At 37.4% G+C, this 27,805-nt stretch overlaps 1 protein-coding gene across 2 annotated transcripts; it reads left to right on the forward strand.

Annotated features, from left to right (window-relative positions):
- The first annotated feature begins 511 nt into the window (after nt 1-511).
- Nucleotides 512-27,805, forward strand: dop1b (DOP1 leucine zipper like protein B). Of its 2 annotated transcripts, none has more exons than XM_048193945.1 (39): nt 512-745; nt 5,631-5,805; nt 7,871-8,052; nt 8,492-8,662; nt 9,032-9,221; nt 9,530-9,628; nt 9,717-9,840; nt 10,128-10,237; nt 10,401-10,512; nt 10,601-10,718; nt 11,784-11,903; nt 11,990-12,098; nt 12,182-12,391; nt 12,654-12,976; nt 13,793-14,196; nt 14,287-14,357; nt 15,267-15,464; nt 16,007-16,159; nt 16,253-16,353; nt 16,502-16,692; nt 17,048-18,716; nt 18,856-18,955; nt 19,349-19,519; nt 19,619-19,744; nt 19,845-19,979; nt 20,297-20,352; nt 20,553-20,657; nt 21,017-21,083; nt 21,177-21,330; nt 22,197-22,279; nt 22,610-22,719; nt 23,266-23,415; nt 23,587-23,648; nt 23,741-23,869; nt 23,967-24,103; nt 24,552-24,607; nt 24,689-24,826; nt 25,440-25,572; nt 26,686-27,805. In XM_048193945.1, exons 2-39 carry the CDS (start codon nt 5,665-5,667, stop codon nt 26,929-26,931), a joined length of 6,954 nt encoding a protein of 2,317 aa, XP_048049902.1. In that variant the 5' UTR covers nt 512-745; nt 5,631-5,664; the 3' UTR covers nt 26,932-27,805. The 2 variants fall into 2 exon arrangements, with proteins under 2 accessions (XP_048049902.1, XP_048049903.1); XM_048193946.1 differs by having other exon boundaries at nt 5,635-5,805.

Here is a 27,805-nt window from a genome sequence, read left to right on the forward strand (position 1 = left end):
ACGTGAGGCAGAAAAACGGATATGATGGGATAGTCATAATATTATGCTACATTTAACTATACTTAAACAACAGCACGTTTATTCAAGTTATAAGTTACAAAAGGTAATCTACTGTATCTGTCTGATAGTCTCTCTCTATTCATCCATGTTTTCAGGCGATGGCCATTGCGTCATCTCACTTTGAAAGCCATTTATGGTGTAACGATGCCAAGGTAAACTAAACGCTGTTATCACTAATGCACTGATGGTCAGCCGCTGTAAAATGTGACAACTTGGTGCGAGAAATGTAAACAGATGACATCCTGGAAGATACCAACGAATAAGGGTGAAGCTGACAAATAAAACAGCTGTCTCATAAATACCGTGTTTTCGCGCAGCTCTAAAACCGTACCAAGTTCAATATTTGAGCAAATAACTAATGTTTATTGAAATGTACACAACATAAATTAAGAATGCAACAAAAGCTTAAAATAATACATAAAATAATATACTCGTGTCATCGTCGCGTGGTCCGCCCCCTCCCCTCCCATCAGGAAGTGTACACAAATGAACTGTTTGGTGGAAATCAGCTGAGCGATTCAATTCTAGGCTAGCTGGTTGAAGCTTTGAATATTAGTGTACCGTATCTGTGCTCTCCTGCGCTCGCATTTTACTGTTTTTAAACAGTCGACTGATCTAAAATCGTAAGGTGATTGTTTGGCACGAGAACCTGTGATCTGTTGACCATCCTGTTTTGCTGCAGTGGGTGAGTCATTCAGTTCTTACAATAGCACGACATGTTTTAATGGATGTGATAAAATGTTAAAGGGTAGTTTATTGTAAGCCATCACTAATAGTATCTCTGTAATCATGACTTTAGTTCAAACAGAAGATAGCTTTCAAATGTGATGATTGACGCTGGTCAAGTATATAATTGTCCCAACATTAGGTGAGATTTTTGTTTAAAAAATATTATTATTATTATTATTATTATTATTATTTATGTAAATGCATTGAATCATATAATGTGTATTGTAAATGGACAGTGATTAATGGTCAAACCGTGAGGTTTTAATACTCTTTAGGATGGAAATGTATAGCCGATGCATGGATATACGTTCTGTGTTGTAGCCAGTAAGTCAATGGATGCAACAAGGACAGATTTGAGTTATGTAACAGGTCTCTGTGTGTTGTGTTGTTGTGCCTCACTGCTGCTTGAATGAATCTGTTGCTCAAACATTGTGAAAGGGGTATACCAGAGATCCAGCTTCAATAACCGATGAAATGAAGGCCTGTGTGTTTATTTCATACACATCTATATCCATTTGCAGTACATTTCTCTTGCACCCAGTGCTGATGGTATGCTGCTAAGAGAAGCACTATTAATGACCAGATCAATAGACCAATATTATTATGTGCAGCTTTGTAGACTAAATACATGGCCTAGGGAGAGCTGACTTTGTATATGCTTTGTAGAGTGGCAGACAAATCAATCCTTTGGAAGGTGGAGATTGTTGCTCACAATATATGGTGCATGGAAATGAAAAGTATAGTTGACATTTACACTACCATTAAAATGTCTTGGGGGTGGAATTTTTATTTTATTTTACTTTTTTAAGAAATTAATACTTTATCCAGCAAGGTGGCATTAAACTGATCAAATGTGACAAGAACATTTATAATGTTACAAGAGATTTCTATTTCAAAAAATCGTTGTTCTTTTGAACTTTTTATTAATTACACTATTCATCAAAGAACCCTGAGGAAATATACTGTGGTTTCCACAAAAATGTTGAGAAATGTTTTCAACAATGAAAATCAATATAAATGTTAATTGAGCAACAAATCAGCATATTAGAATGATTTCTAAAGGATCATGTGACACTGAAGACTGGAGTAATAATGCTGAAAATTCACAGGAAAAAATTACATTTTAAATATTCAAATAGAAAGTGGTTATTTTACATTTTAATCATATTTAACAATACTATCATTTTACTGTATTTTTGAATAAAATAAATGCAGCCTTGGTCAGCATAAGATACTTTAAAAACATTTTTAAAAATTGTTCCCACCCCAATCTTTTGAACAGTAGTTGACATGCACAGGAATAGCCTAATCTGAATCAGAATTTAGAACTACAACTCATTAACATGATTTCTGTAAGTCAGTGTTTAAGACAATGTTACATTTTCTAAAAAATCTGAATAAGATGGCTGTCATGTCATATGTTTTAATCAGAGTTTTACAGTATGTAAACACCTTATGTACACTATGTGAACGTAACACCCTATAAGCACTGAAAATTGATATCTGCTCATTTCCAATCAAAGGCAATTCTTTTTTTATCACTAAAAGAAACTCTTGACCTCCATTTTTTTAAAACCATGCTCTTGTCTTTTATTCTTTAGGACATTTGTTAGAATTAATTCGTTAGGTTCACTGAGTTACTGACCAGAATGACTAAAATAGCAATATTAAGCATCTCTGGTATTTACAGGAGAAAACTACCGTAAAACAATGTACATGTCTTCATTTACCTATTCAAAATATGCTTGACATCTACATATGAATATTCCAATAGCTGCAGAAAATATAAACCTCTTTATTTTCAGGCAAGCAGTGTAAAAGATGTAGAAACTGGATAATAATATTGTGCTATAATTTTTAAGACTTAAATGGTTAGTTCACCCAAAAATTAAATTTCTGTCATTAATTACTCACCCTCATGTCATTCCAAACCCACAAGACCTTCTTTGTTCTTCAGAACACAAATTAAGATATTTTTGATGAAATCTGAGAGTTTTTTTAATCTCCCAACCAACTAAATGACCACATTCACGGTCAAGAGAAGTGGTAAAAACATTGTTAAAATACACCGTGACGACAGTGGTTCAACCTTAATGTTATGAAACGATGAGAATACTTTTTGTGCACATACAAAACAAAAATAACCACTTTATTCAACAATTTTTTTATCTTCCCTGTCAGTCTGCTATGCAGTTGTAAACACAATGCTGAGCTTCCATGTTTATGTCCAAACACCGGCTCAGTATTGGCCGACGCTGTTCACGTGAGCTGCACAACATATGCGTGTGATGCTAAAGCAGGAGCAGGCCAATACAAAGTCGCCGTTCTGACGTAGAACACAAAAGCTCTGCACTGCATTCACTGCATCAACTGCGTAGCAGACTGACAGCGAAGAGGAAAAATTGTTGAATAAAGTCATTATTTTTTTGTTTTTGTGCACAAAAAGTATTCTCGTCGCTTCATAACATTAAGGTTGAACCACTGAAGTGACGTTTTTACTACTTCTCTGGTCCTTAAATGTGGTAATTTCGTTGCTTTTAATGGGAGATAAAAAAAACTCTCAGATTTCATCAAAAATATAAAATATAATTTTTGTTCTGAAGATGAACAAAGGTCTTACGGTTTGGAACCCGTCTTACTGGTTTACCCGTGTTGCGAGTCTTACGGGTTTGACAGAAATTTCATTTTTTGGCTGAACTAACCTTTTAACTAACCACCGTCATCATTTTAAAGTCTTTTTGTTGCTTCCTTGTGGCTTTTTTAATGAGCTGCTGTTGTAATGACCGTAAGCTGCTGATGATATTAAGAACATAAGCTAGGATAATTGTGTGAGTGTTTGTGTTTGCTATATGCTAGCTTTGTGCCTTCCCCTGCCAGACACAGAATCTCTTTGATGTGTGAATAAAAGTGGACACTGTAAAAAATGATTGTAATTTTTGTAAAAACATGTTAATTGGTTAACTGTAAGTTACCTTACAATATATGGAGAAAAACTGTGAATATTTAACATCACAATATATGTAATTTTACTGCAAAATACTGTTAAATCTATGTTTTTTTGCCAGTAAAAAAAAACTAAGTAAACAGTAAATCAAAACAGTAAAAAGACATTCCCCAGAATTCCCTGCGTTACACATCACATATGATTACATTTTTAAATAATTTTGTTTCTTCTTATTTTTGCTATCAGTAATGTAATGTTGTTTTATTTATTGCATTATATTAGTGTCATGTATGTTATCCTGATGGTGTTTTGTCTTTGTTTGTATGACTTGCACTGTCTATATACGAGTGTTGACCATGTTTTATGAACAGGCCGCAAAATCTGCCTTAAAAAAGCTAATTTTGGTAGTTAAAGTAGGTATATTAACATTATTTATAATGAAATATAAGTTGTAAATAAAATATACAGCCATTCTATAAAACTGGAAACTTTGTCAGAGTAATTTGTACAGTGAATTTCTGGCAACCCCTACTGCAGGTTTTTTTTTTACCATAAATTTAACAGGATTTTTTTTTTTTTTTTTTTTACAGTACAGTTTACATATTCAGACGCATATCAACTAATTGGACTGTAATGAGTCTAAATCCATCATGGGAGTTGTTGTGCATATTTCTGTGTGGTAAGAACAGAAAGCTGAAGATGTAGTATTTACAGTGCTTGGAATAGTTATTTTAGTACACATGAATCAGATTGTTTGGGTTGGTTTGTGTTCAACGGGCACGTGTTTCGGGGCTTGCTTCTGTCTCTTAAATCCTCTGTAAATCTCTAGATGCCCGTTTGATGCTCATAGCATCAGATTGAACAGAGTGTCACTGTGTATGAGTGTTCTCAGGGCTTTTATCACCAGAGAGCTAGCAGATGTCACCATATCTAAGCAGAGACCATAATCTATCTTCTTCTGTCTGTTGTTTGTAATGTCTGTTTATAAGCTGGCCCACACAGAATATGCAGACATTTTTGCCCTTATTTTGTCAGGTATGTTATTTGACATTGTATATGTTGTTATGATTCGTTACTCTGCAGTTAATCCATCCATTTCCACCAGTTTGACGTATTCAGGCCGGTTTGCAGATTTGCGAAGATTGCATCGACAGTGTAATCAGCCAATCATAGTGCTATGGAGGCACTGATTCCTCTCAAGTGACTTTTCGCCTGTATTTTTCTGTCCCCCTTGCATACATGGCATGTATTAGAACAGTGAGTCCAAGGGAGGCAAAAGAGACGCTGTGTCCTTCTGTAATCCTCTGATGTCTCTGCTGGACACTTAAACAGTATTAAAATGAGTGTTTATATACTACTAATTCTCCTATTTCATCTTATTTTTGTTTTGTTTTTTTGAGGAAAGTTTTAAGAAACTGAGTACCGGAAATTAAAGAATATATATAGCATTTACGCATTATATGGCAATGTAAACTGCGATGGCCTGCTAAAGTATTTCTTAGGTGGTGGCTGTGTTTGCTTACGCTCCTTAATCTCAATTCCAGTCTTTTATTATTCTGGTAATCAAATATGACTTGGTTCTCTCTTTCACTGTACTGAATGGGATGTAGAAGTTATAGCACATATCTCCTTAATAAACCACACATGATTTGAGGTATCATTCGTGTCTGCAGCACTGAGTTTAGTACTTAGGGATCTGAACAAACCTCTAACACTAACCCTAAACATGATCTACTTGCCTTAGCATGTATCTCTGTTTACTAGCTATCTGCCTATGTACATTTCTTTATCAGAAATCAATTGTCATGCGCAGGATTTCACCTCTTTATGATGCCTTTTATTTCTTTGTACAACTCTCATGAGTTGTAATGCAGGATTTCTCTGTTTTCTCTCATAGACAGATGCTGAGCATGCTGGGACATGACTGAGGCATGATGGATCCTGAGGAAGCCGAGCTTCAGAATGACTACCGCTACCGTAGTTACGGAGCTGTCATTGAGAAGGCGCTGCGGAACTTTGAATCATCTAGTGAATGGGCTGATCTCATCTCCTCACTAGGAAAACTCAACAAGGTACTTAAAGGTGCCCTAGAATCAAAAATTGAATTTACCTTGGCATAGTTGAATAACAAGAGTTCAGTACATGGAAATGACATACAGTGAGTCTCAAACTCCATTGTTTCCTCCTTCTTGTGTAAATCTCATTTGTTTAAAAGGCCTCCGAAAAACAGGCGAATCTCAACATAACACCGACTGTTACGTAACAATCGGGATCATTAATATGTACGCCACCAATATTTGCATATGCCAGCCCATGTTCAAGGCATTTCACAAGGGCAGGCAGTATTAACGTCTGGATCTGTGCACAGCTGAATCATCAGACTAGGTTAGCATGCAAGGACAATAGCGAATAATGGCAGATGGAGCAATAATAACTGACATGATCCATGATTACATGATATTTTTAGTGATATTTATAAATTGTCTTTCTAAATGTTTCATTAGCATGTTGCTAATGTACTGTTAAATGTGGTTAAAGTTACCATCGTTTCTTACTGTATTCATGGAGACAAGAGAGCCGTCGCTATTTTCATTTTTAAACACTTGCAGTCTGTATAATGCATAAACACATCTTCATTCTTAATAAATCTCTCCAACAGTGTGGAATGTTAGCATTAGCCACGGAGCATATAGCCTCAAACTCATTCAGAATCAAATGTAAACATCCAAATAAATACTATACTCACATGATCCGACGCATGCATGCAGTATGCATGACGAACATCGTGTAAAGATCCATTTGAGGGTTATATTAGCTGTGTGAACTTTGTAAATGCACTGTATTATAGTCGAGCTTGGGGGGGCAGGGAGCGTGCGATTTAAAGGGGCCGCAGCCTGAATCGGTGCATAGTTAATGATGCCCCTAAATAGGCAGTTAAAAAAATTTATTTAAAAAAATCTATGAGGTATTTTGAGCTGAAATTTCACAGACACATTCAGGGGACACCTTAGACTTATATTACATCTTGTAAAAACTGGTTCTAAGGCACCTTTAAATCCTGGAGAAAACAAATCAATACACTTAGAGATTCAGGTTATCATTTGCTTTAGTTGAAAAACAAGCAGTATCAATACAAGCAAGTCTTTAAAATCTCCTTCCAGGTGTTTTTAAAAGAGAGAATTTTGATGACATCTTGCTTTTTCACTGAAAAAACAGGTTTTTATACGTTTCGGGGAAATCTACTTATGATTGTGTCTGTACATTAAACTGGGAGAGAAGTATTTTAAAATAAAAAACAAAATACACAGTTTGGCACACTTTAGCTTTACCTCCCTCTGCAAGTAGACAAGGAAGTTTGGTTCAGTTCAAGATTGATTTTTAGTTACAGTTTTTTAGGGAAGTGAGAGACTTCGCTTTATGATCAGTCCTGTTGAATGAAGGCATTGGTTAAAACATTATGTTCAAAGTGCAGCTGATTTGAATGAGCTGAACAGGACTTGTGTACACTGTCCTTAAGATTAGACAAATGCTTTTCATCTCAACCGTCCTCTGCGCTTTTTTTTTTCCCAAACACATTTCCACGTTAATGTGCAGATGTGAAAAAAAACTGTTGTCTTATTTAAATAGATCTCTTTCTCTCTGTATCACTTTATATGGCATGTGATTTTCTTGTTTGCTCAATGGGAGCTTTCCGGATATTATGCGAGTTACAAAACAACCTGTGTGAATATAAAAGATATCTATTAGTTTTTTTTTTGTATTGGTTTCAGATATTTGACATTTAAACATGACGCTATGATCTACAATCTCCCTTTTAACACACTTGTTCACTCCGTATACAGAGTGACATTATTGACGGTATGTCTTGTAAAACATGTTTTAAGTGCTGTGCAATAACAAACTAAACCTTCTGTCTCAGTTCCTCCTCTGAGCTATTGTTGATAGTTTGTTTGAAACCTGTTCAGCAAATGTGGTTGCTGAGTGAGATATGTGTTGAAGAATGGAAAGTTAGTGACTGGGTTAATAACACAAATTATTCGTTTAAATCATTTAAAAACTTGGACCAGACATTAACATTTTAACATTTTTGTTACACCATCCAACCTGCTCTCCTCTCCCACTCATTGTGTTTCTCAGGCTCTCCAGAGTAATCTGAAGTACTCCCTTTTACCACGGCGGTTGATCATCGGGAAGCGTCTGGCTCAGTGTTTGCATCCTGCCCTTCCCAGTGGTGTCCATCTCAAAGCACTTGAGACCTATGAAGTCATTTTCAAAATCATCGGCACAAAATGGCTAGCAAAGGATCTCTTCATATACAGGTCGGTGTCATTGATAAACACTGGGTGAATCTCACATGAAAATGTCCAGGTCATATTTCTCCCTAAAATCAAATGAAAAACAATTATAATAAAAAAATAATTTTTTTGCATTGACTTTCTAATGACACTTAAGCATATTTATCTAATTTCTTTAACTAATAAGTAATAATCATGATAAATATGAATGAAATGTAAATACTTTAATAAAATTTAAATAATAATATCTTATAATAATAATAAATTATTTGGGATTTGAGAGAAAATGTAATTAACTGTCATGAAAACAATGTTATAATGCAGAAAAATCATAATGGTACTAAAATAGGCTACATTTATGCAAGTGGAGTGAAATATAATTTTGTGAGATTCACCCTCAAAGGTGATTATGGTGGTTCTGAAATCATTGGTTAAATCACTTGTGCATGTGTGTACACTTCAGCTCAGGGCTCTTCCCATTGTTGGGTCATGCAGCGATGTCAGTGAAGCCGGTTCTGTTGACGCTGTACGAGCGATACTTCCTGCCCATTCAGAGGGCACTGTTACCAAGCCTGCAGGCTTTTATCATGGGCCTACTGCCTGGACTGGAGGAGGGCGCGGAGGTCTATGACAGGTACAACTTGACACCAACCATTAATAAATGATTCACAAGTTGACACTCCAGAGATCTGATCCTAAACTTTCCTAACCTTTCTACAACATACTCACTACGGCACCCAGACCTCCTTTCACTGCAGCTCTGCCTCAAATAATACATAACCAATTTAACATTATGTGAGATTATTGATTTTATTGGAGCAAAAGTATGTGTACTTATTCATTTAAACATGGGACTTCCATAGACTTGCATTAGACAAGATCTCAAAATTATCAGAGAGTATGGTGGATTTAAATTTTCCTTGGCTGGACATCACTTTTGGCAACTACTGTACTTGCTGATTTCAATGTTGCAAACCCCAATCCATCTTTCTTCCTGTCTAAGGACGGATGCGTTGCTCGTGAGGTTGTCGCTGTTGGTGGGTCAGTCTGTGTTTTATGGGGCTCTGTGGGGTTCAGTGCTTATATGTCCTCTGGTACGGCTCCCAGCCTCACTCTTCATCGTCGCACACTTTGACCACTCAGTCACTGCTCGAGAACAGAAGTATATGCTTGGGACAGACCACAAACTAGTGGTGAGTATGTGCATGTGTTTGGAGATAATTATATTTAAAAAAAAAACATATTTTGTACATAAACCCAGATTATTTGAAAATATATACAAGAATAGACCTTAGTCAGGTAGTGTACATCTTTTGCAGAGGTTGTGAAAGTTAGACACGACCTAGAACCGGTGTGACACATTGAACAGACTGTACTTTTGTTCCTCACAGCCAGATGTTTGAGTCAAATTACACAGGGTGTCTGTCTGCTCTGACTAAGGTCTTTTGTTTTGAAGGAGTTATATAACTGAAATGGACACCTTCCCATTTCTCTGCTCCAGGTAAAGGCTGTTTGTCTCGCTTTACAAGACTCTAATGTTTTGGTCCAGAGAAACATGCTGGAAATCCTTCTCTACTTCTTCCCCTTCACAACCTGCCAGGTTATCCCTCTTTTTTTTTCACTCCCAACTACATTTGGCCTGTCCCAGACTATGTGTAAGACATTTATTTAAACAATCCTATCTCTAGGATCCTGAGGAATGTGCCATTCCACTAAAGCAAGATGAGGTGATCTGGGTGGTGTCTGCTGCCTCACTCACCCTGCTCAGGAGAGATATGTCTCTGAATCGACGCCTCTATGCATGGATGCTCGGTACCGTACACAAATTGTCAGAAAGTTACAGAATACTGCAGAAACTGTTTAATAAAATAAATGCCATTTATCTATTAGAGATGAGTTGGCTTAAAACTGAAAAGTCTTAAATAAGTGATCCCATGGAAGATATTTTTATGGATCTTCTAAGGCAAACTGTCTCCTTTTCATTGTATGGAAAATTAAATTCTGCTAATAATTTCATTTCTTTTTTCTCATAAGAAAAGTAAAACGTACAGGTTTGAAACAACATGGTTGAGTATTTTTCTATATGTGTGTATTGTCAGGCTTAGACATCAAAGGAGGAATGGTGGCTGCAGATTCCAGTCGCTTTAACACTGTGGAGGAATACACTGCATGCTACTTCAGTACACACTCCAGAGAATTACTGGTGCAGGTATAGAAGATAACACACTCACTCAAACTCAAATGAGCTTATTCAAAATACTAGCGTAGAGCTTTTCAATTAGAAGTTGTTCACTTAACACATTTCATGTATGTAGTGTGCATTCTGTACATGCATAGTTAAAATCAACTCATGTTTGATATTTTCTTCATAGGCTCTGGTGAATATTCTGAAGCAGAAAGATATAGAGGCCAACCCAGACAATCTAATAGAATATCTCAGACCGTTTCGCATCATCATTAGCCTGTTGGACAAACCTGAGATAGGTAAAGACACCCACATGGTTGAAATTTTTAAATTTGAAGTGCTTTACTTTGGCCTTACTTGACATGAATCTCATTCTCTCACTCACAGGGCCATTGGTGTTGTCTGATGTGCTGTTGGAGGTGGTCAGAGCTTTTTACTGCTACTGTAAAGTGATGCTGGGAGAGGACAGTCTCAACACCAGCCTCAGTGGCAGCCAACTCAACAGGTCAGAGAGAAGAATTCAGTGCTTATATTTTTTACAAGTTTTCCTATAGCTCAGCTGGTAGAGAATTATACCTGTAACACAGACATCATGATTTTGACTCCTAGAGAACACAAATAAAGTCAGGGTCCAGATATAACACACAACATGGGACAAAAATGAGGGATGATGTACAGTCAGTCACTATTGCAAAAAAAAAAAAAAAAACCTTTAGGATGATGCAAACCAGCCAGGTTAATTTGGGATAATGACTCGCTGACTGTACATTATGCCACTGTTTACATGCCTTTTTACCAAATAAATGGACATGAAATTGTTTTGAGCTGAAGTTATTTGTTTATGTAAGGGCACCAGAGTGCTATGAGAAACATAAAACTATCACAGTGTTCAACAGTCAACAGGGTCAACACAACAGTCGAATATCCAGTATAGAGGTTTATTATAGAATATGATTTGACTGCAGAATTCTGCCATTGACCATTCAGAAGTGAAACCTTTCGAACCAATACATAATGATATATTGTTATATTGTTATATTATGTTATATTTTGAATGAACTACAAGTGAATATACACTACCATTCAAAAGTGAATACAAGGATGCATTAAATTGATAAAAAGAGATGCCGATACAGATTTTTACATTGTTTTTTTCCCCACATTAATGCCTTTTTTCCCCCTTCTATTTTTCAAAGAAACATAAAAAAATGTACGGTTTCCACAAAAAAAAAAAAAAAAAAAAGAGAAATGTTTTTTTTAGCACCAAATCAGCATTTTAGAATGATTTCTGAAGGATCATGTGAAACTGAAGAATGAAGTTAAGGCTGGTGAAAATGAAGCTTTTATTGTAATAATAATTTACAATGTATAAATTACAATATATATTGATAAATGCATCCTCTTTTGAAAGAGACCTCTTTCAAAAACATTAAAATATCTCACTGACCTCACACAATTGAATGGTGGTATAAATGTACAAGATGAGTTAATAATACGCAATTGAACACCATTTCTGATTGCTGATTATTCATTGTTGATTAATATTCTGATTGTTGATTCATGTGTGCAGTAAAATCAAGGAGAATAAAAATGCCTCAGAGATTATAAAGACTGTCAATATGCTTGTGAGTGCCATGAGCAGCAATTATCTCTGGGACTACATGACAAGGCATTTCCAAATCTCTCTCAGGTAAACATGCACAAACTCATAATAAACTGCATTACGTGAACAAATAGGATTATGTGATTATGCCTAGCGTTATGGTTGTTTCTCAGAGCACTGAGTGATCCAGCTGGGAAGGGGCCATCTAAAGACTGGAGCAGCTCTCCTTCAGTGATTGAACTTTCAACGCTCATTATCTTTCTGTTGGATGTTATTCCTTTGGTATGATCTGGTGATTCATCTTTGGACTACATTTTTCCAAAATTTTGGTCATTTGGTCTGATTTGGTCTGGCTTTCTTATTAGGAACTCTATGCAGAGATTCAAACGCAATACCTGCCACAGATGCTTGGCAGCATGCTTTATTCGCTGCGTAGTCACATGACATCCCTTAGCCTACAGGAACTCACACAGGCCATGAGAGCATGTTTTAAAGTGCTCAGTAAGATCCAGATGCCGGTGGCTTATATGGACATGGAGGCTGAATTGCAGACACAAGATGTAGAGCAAACACAGGTATGATGGGTTAGTTTTACTGTAAACTAATAAAAGTCTTAATTGTCACTTTTGTTTAATTTATTTCTTTCAAAACAAAAAATGTAATCTGACTGGCCACAAACGTTTGAGCAGTAGTGTACATGTTTGGGCCACTGCATTTAGTATATTATGAGAGTTTTAAATAATCATACAAATTAAAGCTTATATCCTAATTCCATTCATATTATGGTTTGAAAATATTATTGTGTATTAAAAGGGATCTGTTTTTGTACAAATATAGATTGTGATGACTGACAGCAACAAAGTCAAGGAAAGTGACCAGGTGAATGGTAACCATGACGGCAGCACCAGTGAGGTCGGTCTGAATGGACAGGAGGCACAGGAGGCGGAGCCAGGTGAAACTCCGTATCCTCCTTTACGCTCTGAAGACAGTGGATTAGGCCTGAGCGCGTCTCCATCTGAACAGCACCTCCTACCAGGCTGTAATGGATCAGAAGCTGCTTCTGGGGTGAACTCTGAAGCAGAGCACGTGTGGAAAAAAGGAGGAACTATGGAAAACATGTCCAAATGTGTGCAGGACATACTGGCATCAGTGATCACAAGGTAATTTACAAATTCAGTGTATACTGTGTGTGCCCAATATGCATATTTTCAGTATTCGTAAAATACCGAAATTACCTGCTACATTTAACAAAATGTGCACATACAACCAGAACTCCTGGCAAGGAATAATATATTCCAGAATGCAATGCACATGACTTGACCTTTCATTTGCAGTGTGACAAATGCACCAAAATTTAGATTTTTACCGTATCCGGTATGACTGTAAGTGTAAATAAAAATGCTAAAAATGTTACTGTGATAACTGGATGGATGAAATAAAATGCTGTATAGTCATGTGACAACAATGTGACATTTTAGCATTGCATTTTGCTTTAATACTACTTTTTAAAAATAGTACACTTTACACAATGAGTATTGCCCAGTTTCTTGTATGTCAGTGGTTCTTTTTGACTCTAAAAAAGACTCATGACTTTTCTGTTTTTTTGTGATTTACTGGATAAGGATTATTGATAAAGATTTTTAAATAATAAAATATTTTCATATTTGGCATAGCTAGAACAATATGTATTGACTGTGTTTATTCTAAAAATAGCAATGGAGTTTAAAGATTTGATTAATTACATGACTTATCTCATATAGCCAGGTTTTTCAAGTTCTTCAAAGAACAAAAATTGTTAATAGCTTATTTTAATACTTGTTAATGCTAATCTTATTTTAAATAATTTGAAGTCATCTTGAGGCCCCCTTGGAAGTTTGCCTTATTCCGCTTGGAGTATTCTGCTCTGGGCCTGCAACTAGCAGCATGCATACTCGCTGTACTTTGTCTCACTTGCATTCACTCCCTGTATCTCTCAGGCATTTGTTAAATGTCGTGGATCCAGAGAAGAAGAAGAAACAGGACGAAGCAAATCAGCTAGATCCTAATGCTTCTCCTAGAGGCAGTAAGCGATCTCCATTGAAACGGAAAGGCAGCCGAGACTTGGGTCTTATCAAAGACAGACTTGCTGAGTTCTTTAACCCTAGTAAACTGAGGATCCATTCCCTTCATTGGTCTTCTAAGGATGGGAGTAAAGACCACAGACCAGTAGAGTTGGAGTGGATGGGAAGTTTCCAATCAAAGGGCAAAGGGGAGATATCGGAGTCGTGCCGCCAGGCCTTCACTGTGGTCTGCCAGCTTCTCCTGGAATGCACAACTTTTCCTGTGTATTTTACTGAGGAAGAGAACCAAGACCTGCACACATCCATGTTCAACAAGACAGGTAAATAAAGGAATTGTATTCCAATACTACATTAAACTATGCTTTCTTATGTGGCATATTCTTCTAGAAACTGAGCTTTTCTCTCCTCAGGTATTGAGGGAAGTCTTCCTGAGTGGTTGAGGTCGTTGATGACTCTGTGTTGCCTAACGAAAGACTACCAGGTACAAGTTCACGAGTATTCAAAGGCGGAGATTAAAAGGGATATTTCACCCAAAAATGACAATTCTTTCATCAGTTACTCACCCTTGTTTTGTTTCAAACCTGTAGGATTTATTTTGAAAAATGTCTGTGTTTTCAACAATATAAGAAAGTGGACTAGAAAGTTGTTCTCAAAGTTCTTCTATTAGAAATGCATACTGGTTTGGAATAACATGTAAATGAAGTAAATGAGTAAATGATGATTTGAATTCTCATTTTTGTCTTCACTATTCCATAAAATGTAACAATTATTATTATTATTATTATTATTATTATTATAGACATAAACAGTAAAAGAATTTCCTTCATTCAGTATTCATACACATAGGCATGGATGTTGTAATGTTAGTCTTTGTTCTGTGACTTTTGTTATTTTCACCTTAATTTTTTTTTTTTTTTTTTTTTAAATATGCAAAATTTTCACATACACCTCCATCTTCCAATGTTCTGAGAAACAGATAGCCCTCCCCCCAAACTCACATTATTGGTTGAGTCAGAATTTGAGGTCAAACAGAACAGTAGGTGTGTTCGAATTGAAGCAGTTTGACATCAAAGTACCACAACAGCAATTAGACAGTTGACGGCTCTGTATAATTTCTAATCATTCCCGCGTTACTTTGATGTCAAACACATATCATTCTACGCAGCGCTGCTTCACATCGAGCACAACTATTGTTTTGATAGTGATGGACTGTTTACTCTTTTTAGGAGAGTCAACCTACTAATGGCTTATTTAGAGTTTCATCTGCGCAATGAATTGAGACTGGACGAAGTATTTTAACATTTAAAAATTATACTACATCTTTAATTGTTGCATTCCCAAAATGGAATCATTTTATAATAAACCTTTCTTTTCATTTATGTGCCTGTAGGTGCAACATGTTGCTATCTCCTCTTTGTTGGAGCTGATCAATCACTCTCAGTCCTTAGCCCTTGTCATTAAGGATAAAAACCAACGTTATAAGAAATCTGATGCTAACCCATTAAGCGGACAGCTGCAAATGGTCACCCTGCCTCCCATCTACCCAGCTGTTCTCAAAACTCTGGAGGATTCCACAGACTTTTACCTGGTAATGCACATTATGATTAACCGGTTGCGTTTCTTATAGTTTGTTCTGTTGTGAATGGAAAATGTATGAAACAGAAATGGGAATTCCAGAGACATTACAAGGGTCAAAAGACAGATCATTATTTTTATGATTTGTTTTTTAGTGGAAGTTCTGCAATTCGTTTAAAAGACCTTTTTTTTTTTTTTTTTTTTTTGATAGTTGCATTGCCTATTTTTGTTTATCCAATATAGAAGTTGTATTTATGTTTATGTAGACTAACTAAAATACAAAAATCCTTTTTTTTTAGCATGATTTGAGCTAAAGAAGCAACATTTATGATACTAATGTTGTCAAATTTTACTGATAATTTGGCATGTTATTATAACTTAAACTTGACGGTTTTTAATAACATATTTTGAGATTTCAGTCTTTCTGCATTCAAGTAGATTGCCAACATAGAAAATGGTTGCCTAGGGGTGCCACCAAGATGGCCGCAGAGTGATCTGACTTTGGTGCTGCCGTCATTGACTTTAATTATTCCCTTCACTTTAATTTGTTTGTAGCGTGTATCTCAGGTGTTATGGGCTCAGTTAGACACAGAGCGTAGAGAGCATCACGTATCTTGTGTGGAGCTCTTCTATCGGCTTCACTGCTTGGCTCCATCTGCATCCATCTGCGAGGACATCATCTGCTTAGGTTTACTCAGTGAGGACAAGGTATCGTGGAAAACTCATTTAATACATTTACATACTGTGCATTCAATTGAAACATTTTTTTTTAAATTCTGTGTGTATGTGTGTTTGTGTAAGGTTGTTTGTCTGGAGGCGCTCCACAGGTTCTCAGTTTTGTGGCACCTGACACGAGAGATCCAGACAAATCGCAGCACTTCTCTCAACCGCTCCTTTGACAGGTCATATACACCATAAATCTTATTTAATTGTTTGCATCATATTTCACCATTTACACCATATTTCTTATGTTTCTATATGTTAATAATATTCTCCCATAGTTTTGTGCCATATCCACTCAATGTTCTCTATATCTTTCTTTTTTCTCAGATCTTTGTTTGTGGTGCTAGATAGTTTGAACAATCAGGACGGTAGCGTTAGTGCCTCAGCACAGAACTGGTTGGTGCGAGCTCTTTCCCTCAGTGATGTGGTCCGTATCTTGGAGCCGGTGCTACTCTTACTGTTGGATCCGAGAACACAGAGATCACCCATACAAAGCGTCAAACAGAATCTCTCTGTTGGTATGGGATCAAAACACACAAAAACACACTCACCAGATAAATACTCTCAGAGGTACCTGAGCTTGAGTTTGGGAGTATCATTTTTTGAATAAAATTTCATTTTAAATTGTATGGCAATTATAATACGGTACTGAACCTCTACATCTAAAATAATTAATATAGTAATTTGCATAAATAGTGTTCAAGACAGATAGCAATAGCAAGAGTTCATTTTTCTTTTATATAAAAGTTTAAAGCATGGGCCACCTTGTCAATTGAAATGTTTGTTTAAAATAGATTATTTTAGGGTAATGGAAATGATGAATTTATGATATTTATATTCGTGGGCTCTGATTCTACTGTATATGTGATTTAGGTAATGTAAAGTCACTGAGCTGGAGAGACAGATCCATCATGAAAAGTGCTGAAGACAACATGATGCCCGGTTGCCAAACAGAAGAAAGCTTTGTCAGTCGCATCACCATAGTAGACCGTGAAGCATTGTGGGCGGAGTTGGAACGAGATCCAGAACTAACACCCCCAGACTCCCCAGCAATGTCCCGGAGTGAGAGTGAAGAGACTGAGGGAGAGGACGAAGAAGTAGAGGAAGAAGAGGAAAGTGAACACACCGAATCTGCAGACACAAGTGGTGCTCAGAACTCCACCGAAAACTCCACCTCAAGCTCCACCCCTTACTTGCAGCGACATGACGATGGTAGCGTAGAGGAAGAGGGTGTGGCCAATGGCCTACAGAGGGTGGATTCAGAACGAACGCAGGTTTCCGATTCACTCTCAAGTGATGAAGATGATGGGCAGTTGGAGGCCATGGCCAAATCCCGGATGCTGAAGCGACAGCGAGAGAAACGTGAGGCGGTGGATTCACTGTTCCGCCATGTTCTACTCTATAAGAAGCAGTACGAGAGCAGGCGAATTCTCTATGCCTTCACTATTTTAGAGACCATCCTCCGGACAAGTGCAGGGCCATTTGTGGAGGCTCTATCCAGTACTTCTCTGGACTGCAGCTCCATTGCCCATCTCAACCTCATCCAGAACCTTCTGCAGAGACACCGTCAGGCTCAGGATGGTGGCAGCTTCTATGGGCAATTGCAGATCTCAACTCCACCAAGTGGAGCTACTCCTGACCCATCCCAGCCAGCCTCTTCACCTCTCCATTCACCATCTTCTCCTTCTTCTCCACCAACTCTCCTGCTAGAGCTACTCACCTGCCTTTGTATGCGCTATCTCCGCTCTCACTATCCCTCCTATGCTAACATTCCCAATTGCCAACTCCAGGCCAATCGGGAGGTGCAGGTGAAAAGCGTGGAGGTGCTGACAGAGTTGATGATCCAGTTGGTGAGAGTGGCCCAGCAAGCTCAAATTGGAGAGGCAAAGGGAACTGCTAGTCTGGAGGCTGTCCGCAACCTTCTTTGGGGCTACAAGGTGCAGCAGTATGTCCTTCTAATGCTTTCCGCCTCCATGTATGTCTGCCAGAGAACTGATCGGCCTGACCAGCACACATTGCCTGAAGAAGACCAAGGAGAAGATGGAGGGGAGATTTCAGAAGAGAGCCTGATCAACTTTGGCCGGGATGGGATCTGGGCTGAGCACCCACTCCAGATTGCCCTACTGAAGCTTCTGAAGGTTCTTATTGTATTGGAGCACCACGTGTGTCCACCACACTCCAAGGCACAAGATCACGATCAAAGCCATTCCAACCCACAGCGACGTGCAGAACCACCCTCCTCAGCCTTGGCTCGAGAGTGGCAAACAGCTGTAATGTTCCAGCAGTCCATCAAAGCAGTGCGTTACGTAATCAGTCAGCCTATCACCACTCAGGGCATGTTTGTGTCGGCAGCAGCTCGAGCTTTGCACCCACAGTATGGCTGCGCTATGCATCCAGCCTGGGTGACTCTGCTATGTGAAGTTCTACCTTATTTAGGACGATCACTGGCCATCATTGTATCACCCATTATTGCCCAGATCTGCAGGAACCTGGATGAACTGGTTAAACAGCACGAGCATGATGGAATCAAGGCTTCACATAAGTAAATAATGCGTGTGGTTGTTTGCGTTTGTGTGAGAGTGAGTGCGCATGAAGTGGCTGATAAGGTGTCAATACTTACATGTTGTTGTTTTGTTGCAACCATAGCCTGAAATGGGTGTATATTTTGTGGCTTTCTTTAGTGGTACCTTAAAGCGGGAGAATATAGCGCCTGACTATCCTCTGACACTACTGGAAGGACTGACCACTATCACACACTACTGTCTTCTAGACCACAAAAAAGTAAGACAAGCACAAGCACCCGCTAGTGCAAATAGTGGCAGATCCTGGCATAGGTATAGACATTTGCCTAGTGAGGCAAAATCCTCCTGTGTCACTCTCATAGTTCTAAAGGTCTGTTCACACACTACATTTCTGAATCTAAAGTTTGCAAAGTTACTGTACTGTTGGTTGCTAGTATGTGTATAGCATTGTAGGTTATTTGCAAAAACTGTCTGCACCATAAAATTCAACCAAATACTCACCCGTTTTCCTGATATACATCCACTGATATAGAGTTGCAATCAAGTCTGATCTTGCCATGGGCATCAAAAACGCCAGGATCGCCACTTAACATGTAATAATGCTTCAAAACACTAATGTGACTTACGTTATTGTTTTGTTTTGTGCCTGTAGACAGCTGCTGGCTGTGATGTTCCAGACCTACGAAATGCTAGCAATGCCATTCTGGAGGAGTTTCCACACATGATTAGCAGCATGGCCTTACTCTGGGGTGTGGTCAAGGGCTGTGACTCCTCCCGTGGCAGCAGAGCCTCACCCACCTCTGTGTACTTTAAAGGCACAAAGGTATATCTGATACGTGAAGAAAACAAAAATGATTTATACAATTTTGTTTAATTAAAGATCATGCCGTGTTGTTAACTGCTTAGTTTTTGTTCTCTATAGATCTTGAGGCAAAAGGTTCTGGAGTTCTTAATGCCATTGACTCAGCAGTTTGGGGTGCAGATCATGGCCTCTGTGGCTGCTGTGTGGAGCAGCAGGAAGAGCCGCAAAAGACGTTCCAGAAATAAGGTGAACAATGGATATCGGAATGCAAAAATAACACTGTCATACAATAGACTTCTGGAATTATGTTTTTAAATTTTGTTTGTGTTTGTGTATTCATGCTTAGATTTTACCAGAGGCAAGCGATTCTCAAATGACCTTAGTGGACCTAGTTAAGGCACTAAGCACACTCCGTACAGACAACATACTGCAGCTCATCAGAGAGGTGGTGAAGAAACCCCACCAGATCAAAGGAGACCAGGTATTGCACTCTCACACACACATTTACTTGGCTATCTAAATTGGGACATTTCATATACTTCTATTGTTTTTATGTACAGCTAGTTATACATACTATAACCTAAACGAAAACTCTTCATTTTTACAATTTAAAAAAAGATTAAGAAAAAGAAGATTTTGTCAGATTTAGCTCACCTCTGGTTATACATTTGTCCCCAAAATAGTGGACACACACACACACACACACACACACACACACACACACACACACACACACACACACACACAGTGATGTTTTTATTACATCATGTATTAATCTTAACTCTTTCTCACTATCAGAAGACTACATTAGTTGACATTCCAATGCTACAGTTCAGCTACGTCTACATTCAAAGGTAAAAGTTTCCATTGACATCATCTTTGATTTTAATTGTACCTTATCTCATTTGCTATCATATAATGTAATTTTCAGTAAAATGACCATAGTCCAGTGAACTGTTGCAATCCAGTTTAAGCAAATGGCTAAAGTGCTATTTACTGTTCATTGAAAGATTCAGCCTTGACTGTACTGTTCCTTCTTGGTCTTTTTTCGCAGTCTCACTGCTCAAGCTCTTCAGGAGAATATCAATCCTCTTCTCTGTCTGCTCAGAGAATCTGCCCAGCTTAACCTCGCCCCTCCTGGACACTTCTTGCTCCTTGGGTGAATAAAATAAAAAATTATTTTAAAATAAAATACTGTTATGTTTGCTTATGAACAAACTCTAAATATTAACCTTTAGTGCATAGCTTGTCTTGCACCAGTTGGTGCTAGTATGACCAGTGCAAATTGACCAGTATGAAACCACCTAGCAACACCTTAGCAACTACACCGCAACATACTAATAACAGAATTAGAACACCTTAGCAATAATGCAACATTTTTTTAAAAAAAGGCAGTCAGAAAACTATTAAAGATAAATAAGAGCTTTTATTAATTACATGAATATCATTCTTGTTGGATACTATTGAAAGGTAAAACGTCTTTTGAAACACTAAACTCTGTTTATTTTACTGTTGCAGCATCCTTAATGACTGTGTAAACAGACTTCCTAATATCGACAACAAGAGGGATACTAAAGAACTGCAGGTAGGACAGATACAGTGAGACAGCAAAACCAGAATTATGTTGATATAGTAGAAATGTCAAAATATGTTTACATAGCAATTGTACCCTCAACAGGAAGTGAGCCAGCGCATACTAGAAGCAGTGGGAGCTGTGGCCGGCTCATCTCTTGAGCAAACTAGCTGGCTGAGCCGTAACCTGGAAGTGAAAGCACAGCCTCAAGTCTGTCCTCAGGGAGATGAAGATGACCATGATGGCAATGAGTTTGAGGGTAAACCTATGCAGAAATGCTTATGCTTACAGCATAATGCCCATTGCTGTATTGCCAACATGATATGTGACCCATGCTTGCAAAATGAGTCACAATGAGCAAAAATGTGATATTGTTATACCTCAGCTCTGTCATTTTATAGAGAAATCGAGATAAAGTTTTCTGAAGGTTTCAAAACAAATTCTCCTAGCAACCATACCTTTTAAAATCCCTGATAATACCACCAAATTTGTGAAAAACCAAGTTAAAACCCTTATCTATAGGAAATACTGTATTATATTCAACTTTTTTTCCATGATTCCACAAATTTGACATTAATGAAACAGACAGCCTATATATTAAGACCAACTGTACCAAACGGATCTAATATAATGTTACACATCAGAAGTTTTTCCCCAACAGTTAACCAAACGTTCACTTAAGATATAACAGATGTTTGCGTGAATACAGATTTTATCAAATACTGTAAATCTGTGTATATGTTTATCGGGATTGCGCGCTGTCTGAGGTGTCTTTGTGCGTCTGCTTCAGATCTGTAGGTCAGAAAAACAGCATATTTCATGGCCAAAGGAAAGGTACTCCTCTCAGAAAATGTACAAATAAATATACTTTTACATGTTTAATTGCTGTATTGAGCATTGAGATTGCTAAATGAGGGCTTAATTAACTTTAATTTTTGTGAAAACCGCTATTTTGACCAAAATTTACATTTCTCACTTGTTGTAGCTCGAAACTAGCCCATGCACACTCTAACTCATTTTGCCAGCATGGCAATAATAATGCTAGATAATAATAATGCCTAGCTGTATTATCTACTTCAAAACAGAGGCAGTTTTAAAATGGACTCTGTTCTGTCTTTCTCTCAGGGTGTGCAGGCCAGGGCAGCGCTATGGTGTCATCTTCAGTGCCATCTGTATTCAGTGTACAAGCTCTGGTTCTGCTGGCTGAGGTAAGAGATATGCAGAAATGTACACACAGATGCATGGCTCCAGCTAAATGGCTGCATATGCTTAAGAAATGCAAAAAAATTCTCATTTATTACTTCAATGCAAAAATACTATACAAAATGCTTAAATAATAATATACAAAATGCAGAAATAATAATTATAAAATATCATTGTATTATTTAAATTGTAAAGTGCAGTTGTAAGTAAACAGTTTGGCCTTATTTGTTGTAATGAATTTAATTTATGCTTATTTAAAAAAAAAAAAAATTACAGAAATTAGGTGGAGAAATGCAACCAGAGTGTTCTCGTTTGTGCTCGTTGTGTTTTTGTAGGTTCTGGCTCCTCTTTTGGACATGGTCTATCGCAGTGATGAGAAGGAGAAAGCTGTGCCTCTCATTTCCCGTCTTATGTATTATGTTTTTCCCTATCTAAAAAATCACAGGTGAGTATGCCAAAGATGCACTTCATTTGAAACTATACACTTGTGGTAGTGATCAATACTGCTTAGTATTTTATTCAGAAGCTTTGGTTTATTTATTATCATATGACAGTGGTGTCCGATTGTTTTCATTTCAAACTATGGGTGTGACGAGATCTTGTTATTAAAATGTGACAATATTTCTTGTCAATGTGAAAAGCTGTCTCACGATAGCATGACGGAGTTGAGTTTGTGGCATTATATTGTTCTGTCTTTTGTTGCATATGATAATTCATACATACTCAGAAAGTAGAAATGAAGTGACATTCATTACAAGATGATTAAGTAAATCATTTCAAAATGCACCTGCATTGTTTTGCATTTTGTGAATTTCAGTCAAAATAAAAGACTTTTTTCCAGTCATATACTTCTTAATTAAAGAAGTCTTAAAAACTGTTAAAATATCCTTTCGTCTCATTCTTGTAAAACCAAATATTGTGTATTGTCTCATTTCATGAGACAACTCCTTTAATATTTCTGTAACTGTTTCTCAATTTATATCTCTCTTAGTGCCTATAACATGCCTAGTTTCTGTGCGGGTGCTCAGTTGTTGAGCAGTCTGAGTGGATATGCCTACACTAAACGGGCGTGGAAGAAAGAGGTGCTGGAGCTCTTCATGGACCCACTGTTTTTCACAATGGAGTCCTCATGTTCCTGCCAGTAAGATGGATCCTTTCACAACATTCTAAATTTGATTCTGGTTTAATGTAGTGGTTTTTATAAAGTCATGCCCATAAAATCAAAATAATCAAATAGTTTGGGTGGTGTGTGTGTGTATAATATATCTCTAGTTTGACTTTGAAGCAACTAAACTCTCATATTGTGCTTTAGTTGGAGAGCCATCGTAGACCATCTTCTGACTCACGAGAAAACAATGTTCAAAGACTTGATGAGTGAGTATATGTACATATTTCTGCTTTAGACAGTCATTTGTTATATGATCGGTATGTACGACTTATGTGGGTTCATGTTATACCATATGCAGGCATGCAGAGCAGTTCTTTGAAGCTCTTCAGCAGCGCTGAGCAGAAGCCCATGCTACTGAAGCGACAGGCTTTTGCCATGTTTAGCGGAGAGAATGACCAGTACCACTTCTATTTGCCTCTCATACAAGGTATCACTGAGTCTGTGTGGAAAACAAATATAGCTAACTTGTAATGTAGCATAAGAAAATTTTCAAGCAAACACTTTCTTCATCAAATATATTCTAGAGCGTCTAACAGAGAACCTGCGTGTGGGACAGACTCCATCAGTGTCCGCTCAGATGTTCCTCATGTTCCGTGTTCTCCTGTTGAGGATATCACCACAACATCTCACCTCTCTCTGGCCAATCATGGTCACTGAGCTGGTAAGAAATACGCCAGTGGTCCTCTCTTTACAAAGAGTATTTGTTTCCTTGATTGTCAATTCAAGTCAAGTCACCTTTATTTATATAGCACTTTTTACAATGCAGATTGTGTCAAAGCAGCTTTACAGTGATAACTGGTATGTCATTTTGGCTGCACAGCAGCTCTTAAAGAAAATGGTGTCAGTATCCATCTTAAGTAAATTCAGTATTGATTCATTCCGATGTAAGAATCAATAGTTATTCATTTAGTTAATTTATCTATATCAGCACAGTGATGTCGTCATCATCCAGCTCAGTTCAGTTCACGTACAGTGGTGTCAATGCAGGCAGATCAAAACACTGTTGAATATCAAATGTCAAGATTGTGTTCAAATGCTTCATCAGTTGTTTTGAATGTTCTTTCTACTTTGGTTGGGTATAGTTATAATATTTATGTTGAATATTTCAGATACGCATTTTTAACCGCCTTGAGAAGACACTGCTGGATGATAAAGAAGTTTCAAAGTGAGTCTTCCTTTATGACAAAATGCTGTCTGTATATATTTTTTCCCTCAGTTTTCATGGAAAAACAATTCTCTGTTCCAGGAGTAAATTGCGGGGTGGCCATGACAAGAATGGTCTGCTGTGCTTCCCTCAGGCAGAACTGGACATGTACCTGTCAGCCTGCAAGTTTCTGGACACCGCTGTGTCCTTCCCTCCTGAGCAGATGCCTCTGTTTCAAATGTGAGATTCATGTGAACTGTGTTTATGCATGTTATTCAGTGTTTACTCATGCCATACCTGTGATAAATTACCAGAAACAGTTTAATTGTTCATTATTATGGATGTTTTTATAAACTATTATTATATTTGAATCTTTCAGTGAATATTTTAGGCTTGAAATATAGCACACAATTCAGACTATTTTATCAATTTTATTCCACTTCAATTCTTTTGTGGCAATATAAATCATAAGCCCATTTTCATTGTATGGAAATTAAAATGGCTCAGGCATTCTGCTAAATATTTTTTGTTCCATGGAAGGAACAATTTTTTTTTTTGAATGAACAACATTTATTCCTTTATTCGTTTTCATTACACACCTAACCTCACAAAGACCTTTTATTTTAGGCACAGGGACCATCTAATAATATAACATGTTTAACTCCTTATTAGGTCTTTTGACATTTTTAACCTAAGTGGACTGTCATGGCTGTTCAGTAATAGATCATTAGGTTCTGTATTATTTCTAGGTGACCTGTCATGCCTGGCCCAACATAAATGACTTCTGATCTGATCCAAATCCTAAAATGTTCTGTTCATGACCTGTTAATGAATTGCAAGTATTTATTTGTAGGTATCGCTGGGCTTTCATTCCTGAAGTAGATGTTGACCATTATGATGGGCCAGGAAACACTCTGATGGAAGGAGAACAAGAATGTAAACCCCATATTGTTAGGATACTGGATGGAATAAACCGACGCTATGGGGTAAGATCTCCTTACACAAGACATACTTTAATGTATCTGTGACTCAGCACCAGCGAACCAGTAAAGATTGTGCTTTGTGTGACCCAATGGACTATATGCACGGAGCCTTCTTTAGAAATTCCGCAATAATATAAGCCAGCTCGAAAATTTCCGGTGAGATGTCATTTGCTGGTGTGTTGAGCATCAGAAGTTAGTTTATAATCAGAATATAGTCACTTAAATAGTCAGGCATAGCATTAATTTAGTTATTCAAACGTAAGACAGCATAAAAAATAAATAAATAAAGACGTACCTCATTGTTCTTCCTCTGTTAAATTCAATTCGAACCTTCAGTTTTTACAATCTTATGTGAAAAAAAGCGTCGAAAATTGAATATTTATTGTGCACTTTAGTTTGATTCATTGAATAAAATGTGAATTTTCACAAGTGTGTCGAAATCATTGATCATGTGCTGCACTGACTGACAGCTGCTGTGATTACAAAAGGAAAGCGCTCTCTGTGTAATTCATTCACAAGAAGATTTTGTGAGTACTTCATACTTCACATTGACAAAATGTATTTTTAAACCTAGTTATTTTATAATGTTTAATATTTATTGAAAAGCAAAACTAAGTGAAACTATTAGAGGAAATGAGTATTTAGAGTAAATAAATGCTACTCTGCCACCACCTGCTGGTTATAGTGGTATATTATTTTTAAATAAGTGTTTTCTATCAAATGTTGAATTTCCTAAATTTTTAAACGTTCGGTTTTACAATGGGGACAATCTCAGAACGATGAACAAGTAATGTTTGTGGTCATCACATTAAAAATAACATTTGAAGTGCTGGAAAAATTTACAGACACAGCGTTTTTAAACGGTCCCAATAGCTTCGTCTTTATTGCAATCAATAAAACAGGTTTATTGGCAAATTAGGTTAATGTGATAACTGCATTAAAACATGAATACAATATTAAAAAGTCAACCACTGATGGTTTTGTATCGATGTAACTTACAGGGAGTATACAGAATGAACAGCAAACAATTCACCGGAAATGCCCGAGCTGGCTTAACGACAACCAGGAAGTAACCCGTGCATTGTCAGTCTATAAATATTTGAATTTTGTGTTCAGGAACTGAATGGAACAGCGGGAGAGTCGAGCACAGATCGAGTGGAGTTTCCTTTGCTCACACTACGTTCCCTCTGCTCCATCGTGGATCTCGTGCCGTTCTTCAGCACCCTCTGCTGCTCTTTTAACGGCTCTCCTGCACACCTCCCACATTATGCTGCGGACTACCCACCGCCCAGCAGTGATCAGGTCATGAGACGCCTAGAGCACATCATTGAAGGAGAGTTCCTCGATGGAATGGACAGTTAGATAGATTGCATTCTCAAATTCTGCATTTGCTTTTGTAATTTACTTAATCGGTTTCTCTTTGACACAAATTTCATTGTAGCATAATAGTTTACATTAAATGCATAAAGGTCTCTGCTAATTTTCTTATGATCTTAATCAATGCATGTCAAGTTGTTCAAGGTCTTTAAAATATTATGACCATTCTGAGTCGTACACGCTGTGAATGTATATCATCTTTGTATTTTAATTTGGCTTAATGTGGGCTTTCCAAGCATTCTGTTCATTCTGTGAACATTCCATTACTTTTTATAAATGAATGAGCCAAATTAATGATTATTTGGCCATGTTTCAACGGCCATTATGATCACAACTAACAGATAATTTATTGTTGGGTCCATAGCATTTTTCAGTTGTGTGTAGGGCTGTCAGTCATTTCTTGACTTAAAATCCCTTTGCAGTATTTTTGCTTCCTGACCTGGAAGCATTTTTCCCCCTTGTATGGCTCGCATCTATGTTGGAAAATATTGACAATGTCTTTTTTGTTTATTTACCAGTATCTATTTATAAGACTTTATTCTGCTATATTTCCCCACTCGCTTTAAATTAAAGGGGACCTATTATGCAAAATACACAGATGTGTTTCCACAGTGTGTAAACAACCAGCCTATAATGGTAGAAATCCACCCACTCCTTTTCTTTTTTCTTCTTTTTTTTTTTAAATCCACATAAATCATAAACAGTCTCTCCAAACAAGCGCTTCCAGATTTCCCACTACTCTTACATAAGAGTATGGAGAAGCCACGACTGGTGACGGAATCTGCCCTATTAGCTTAGCTCCTCCCCTGAGTGAGCTGTACACAGTCCGCCATGTTTATCTCCTCGCCAGAGCATTTAA

Source organism: Megalobrama amblycephala, linkage group LG6 (genome assembly GCF_018812025.1).
Source record: "Megalobrama amblycephala isolate DHTTF-2021 linkage group LG6, ASM1881202v1, whole genome shotgun sequence".
NCBI classification, from domain to species: domain Eukaryota; kingdom Metazoa; phylum Chordata; class Actinopteri; order Cypriniformes; family Xenocyprididae; genus Megalobrama; species Megalobrama amblycephala.

Bases quoted from the DNA above. Each gene is read 5' to 3' on its own strand.
- dop1b (XM_048193945.1), top strand. From the start codon at position 5,665: ATGATGGATCCTGAGGAAGCCGAGCTTCAGAATGACTACCGCTACCGT. The intron at 19,745-19,844 runs GTGAACAATGGA...ATTCATGCTTAG, and splicing joins AAAGACGTTCCAGAAATAAG to ATTTTACCAGAGGCAAGCGA. The intron at 20,353-20,552 runs GTAAAAGTTTCC...CTTTTTTCGCAG, and splicing joins AGCTACGTCTACATTCAAAG to TCTCACTGCTCAAGCTCTTC.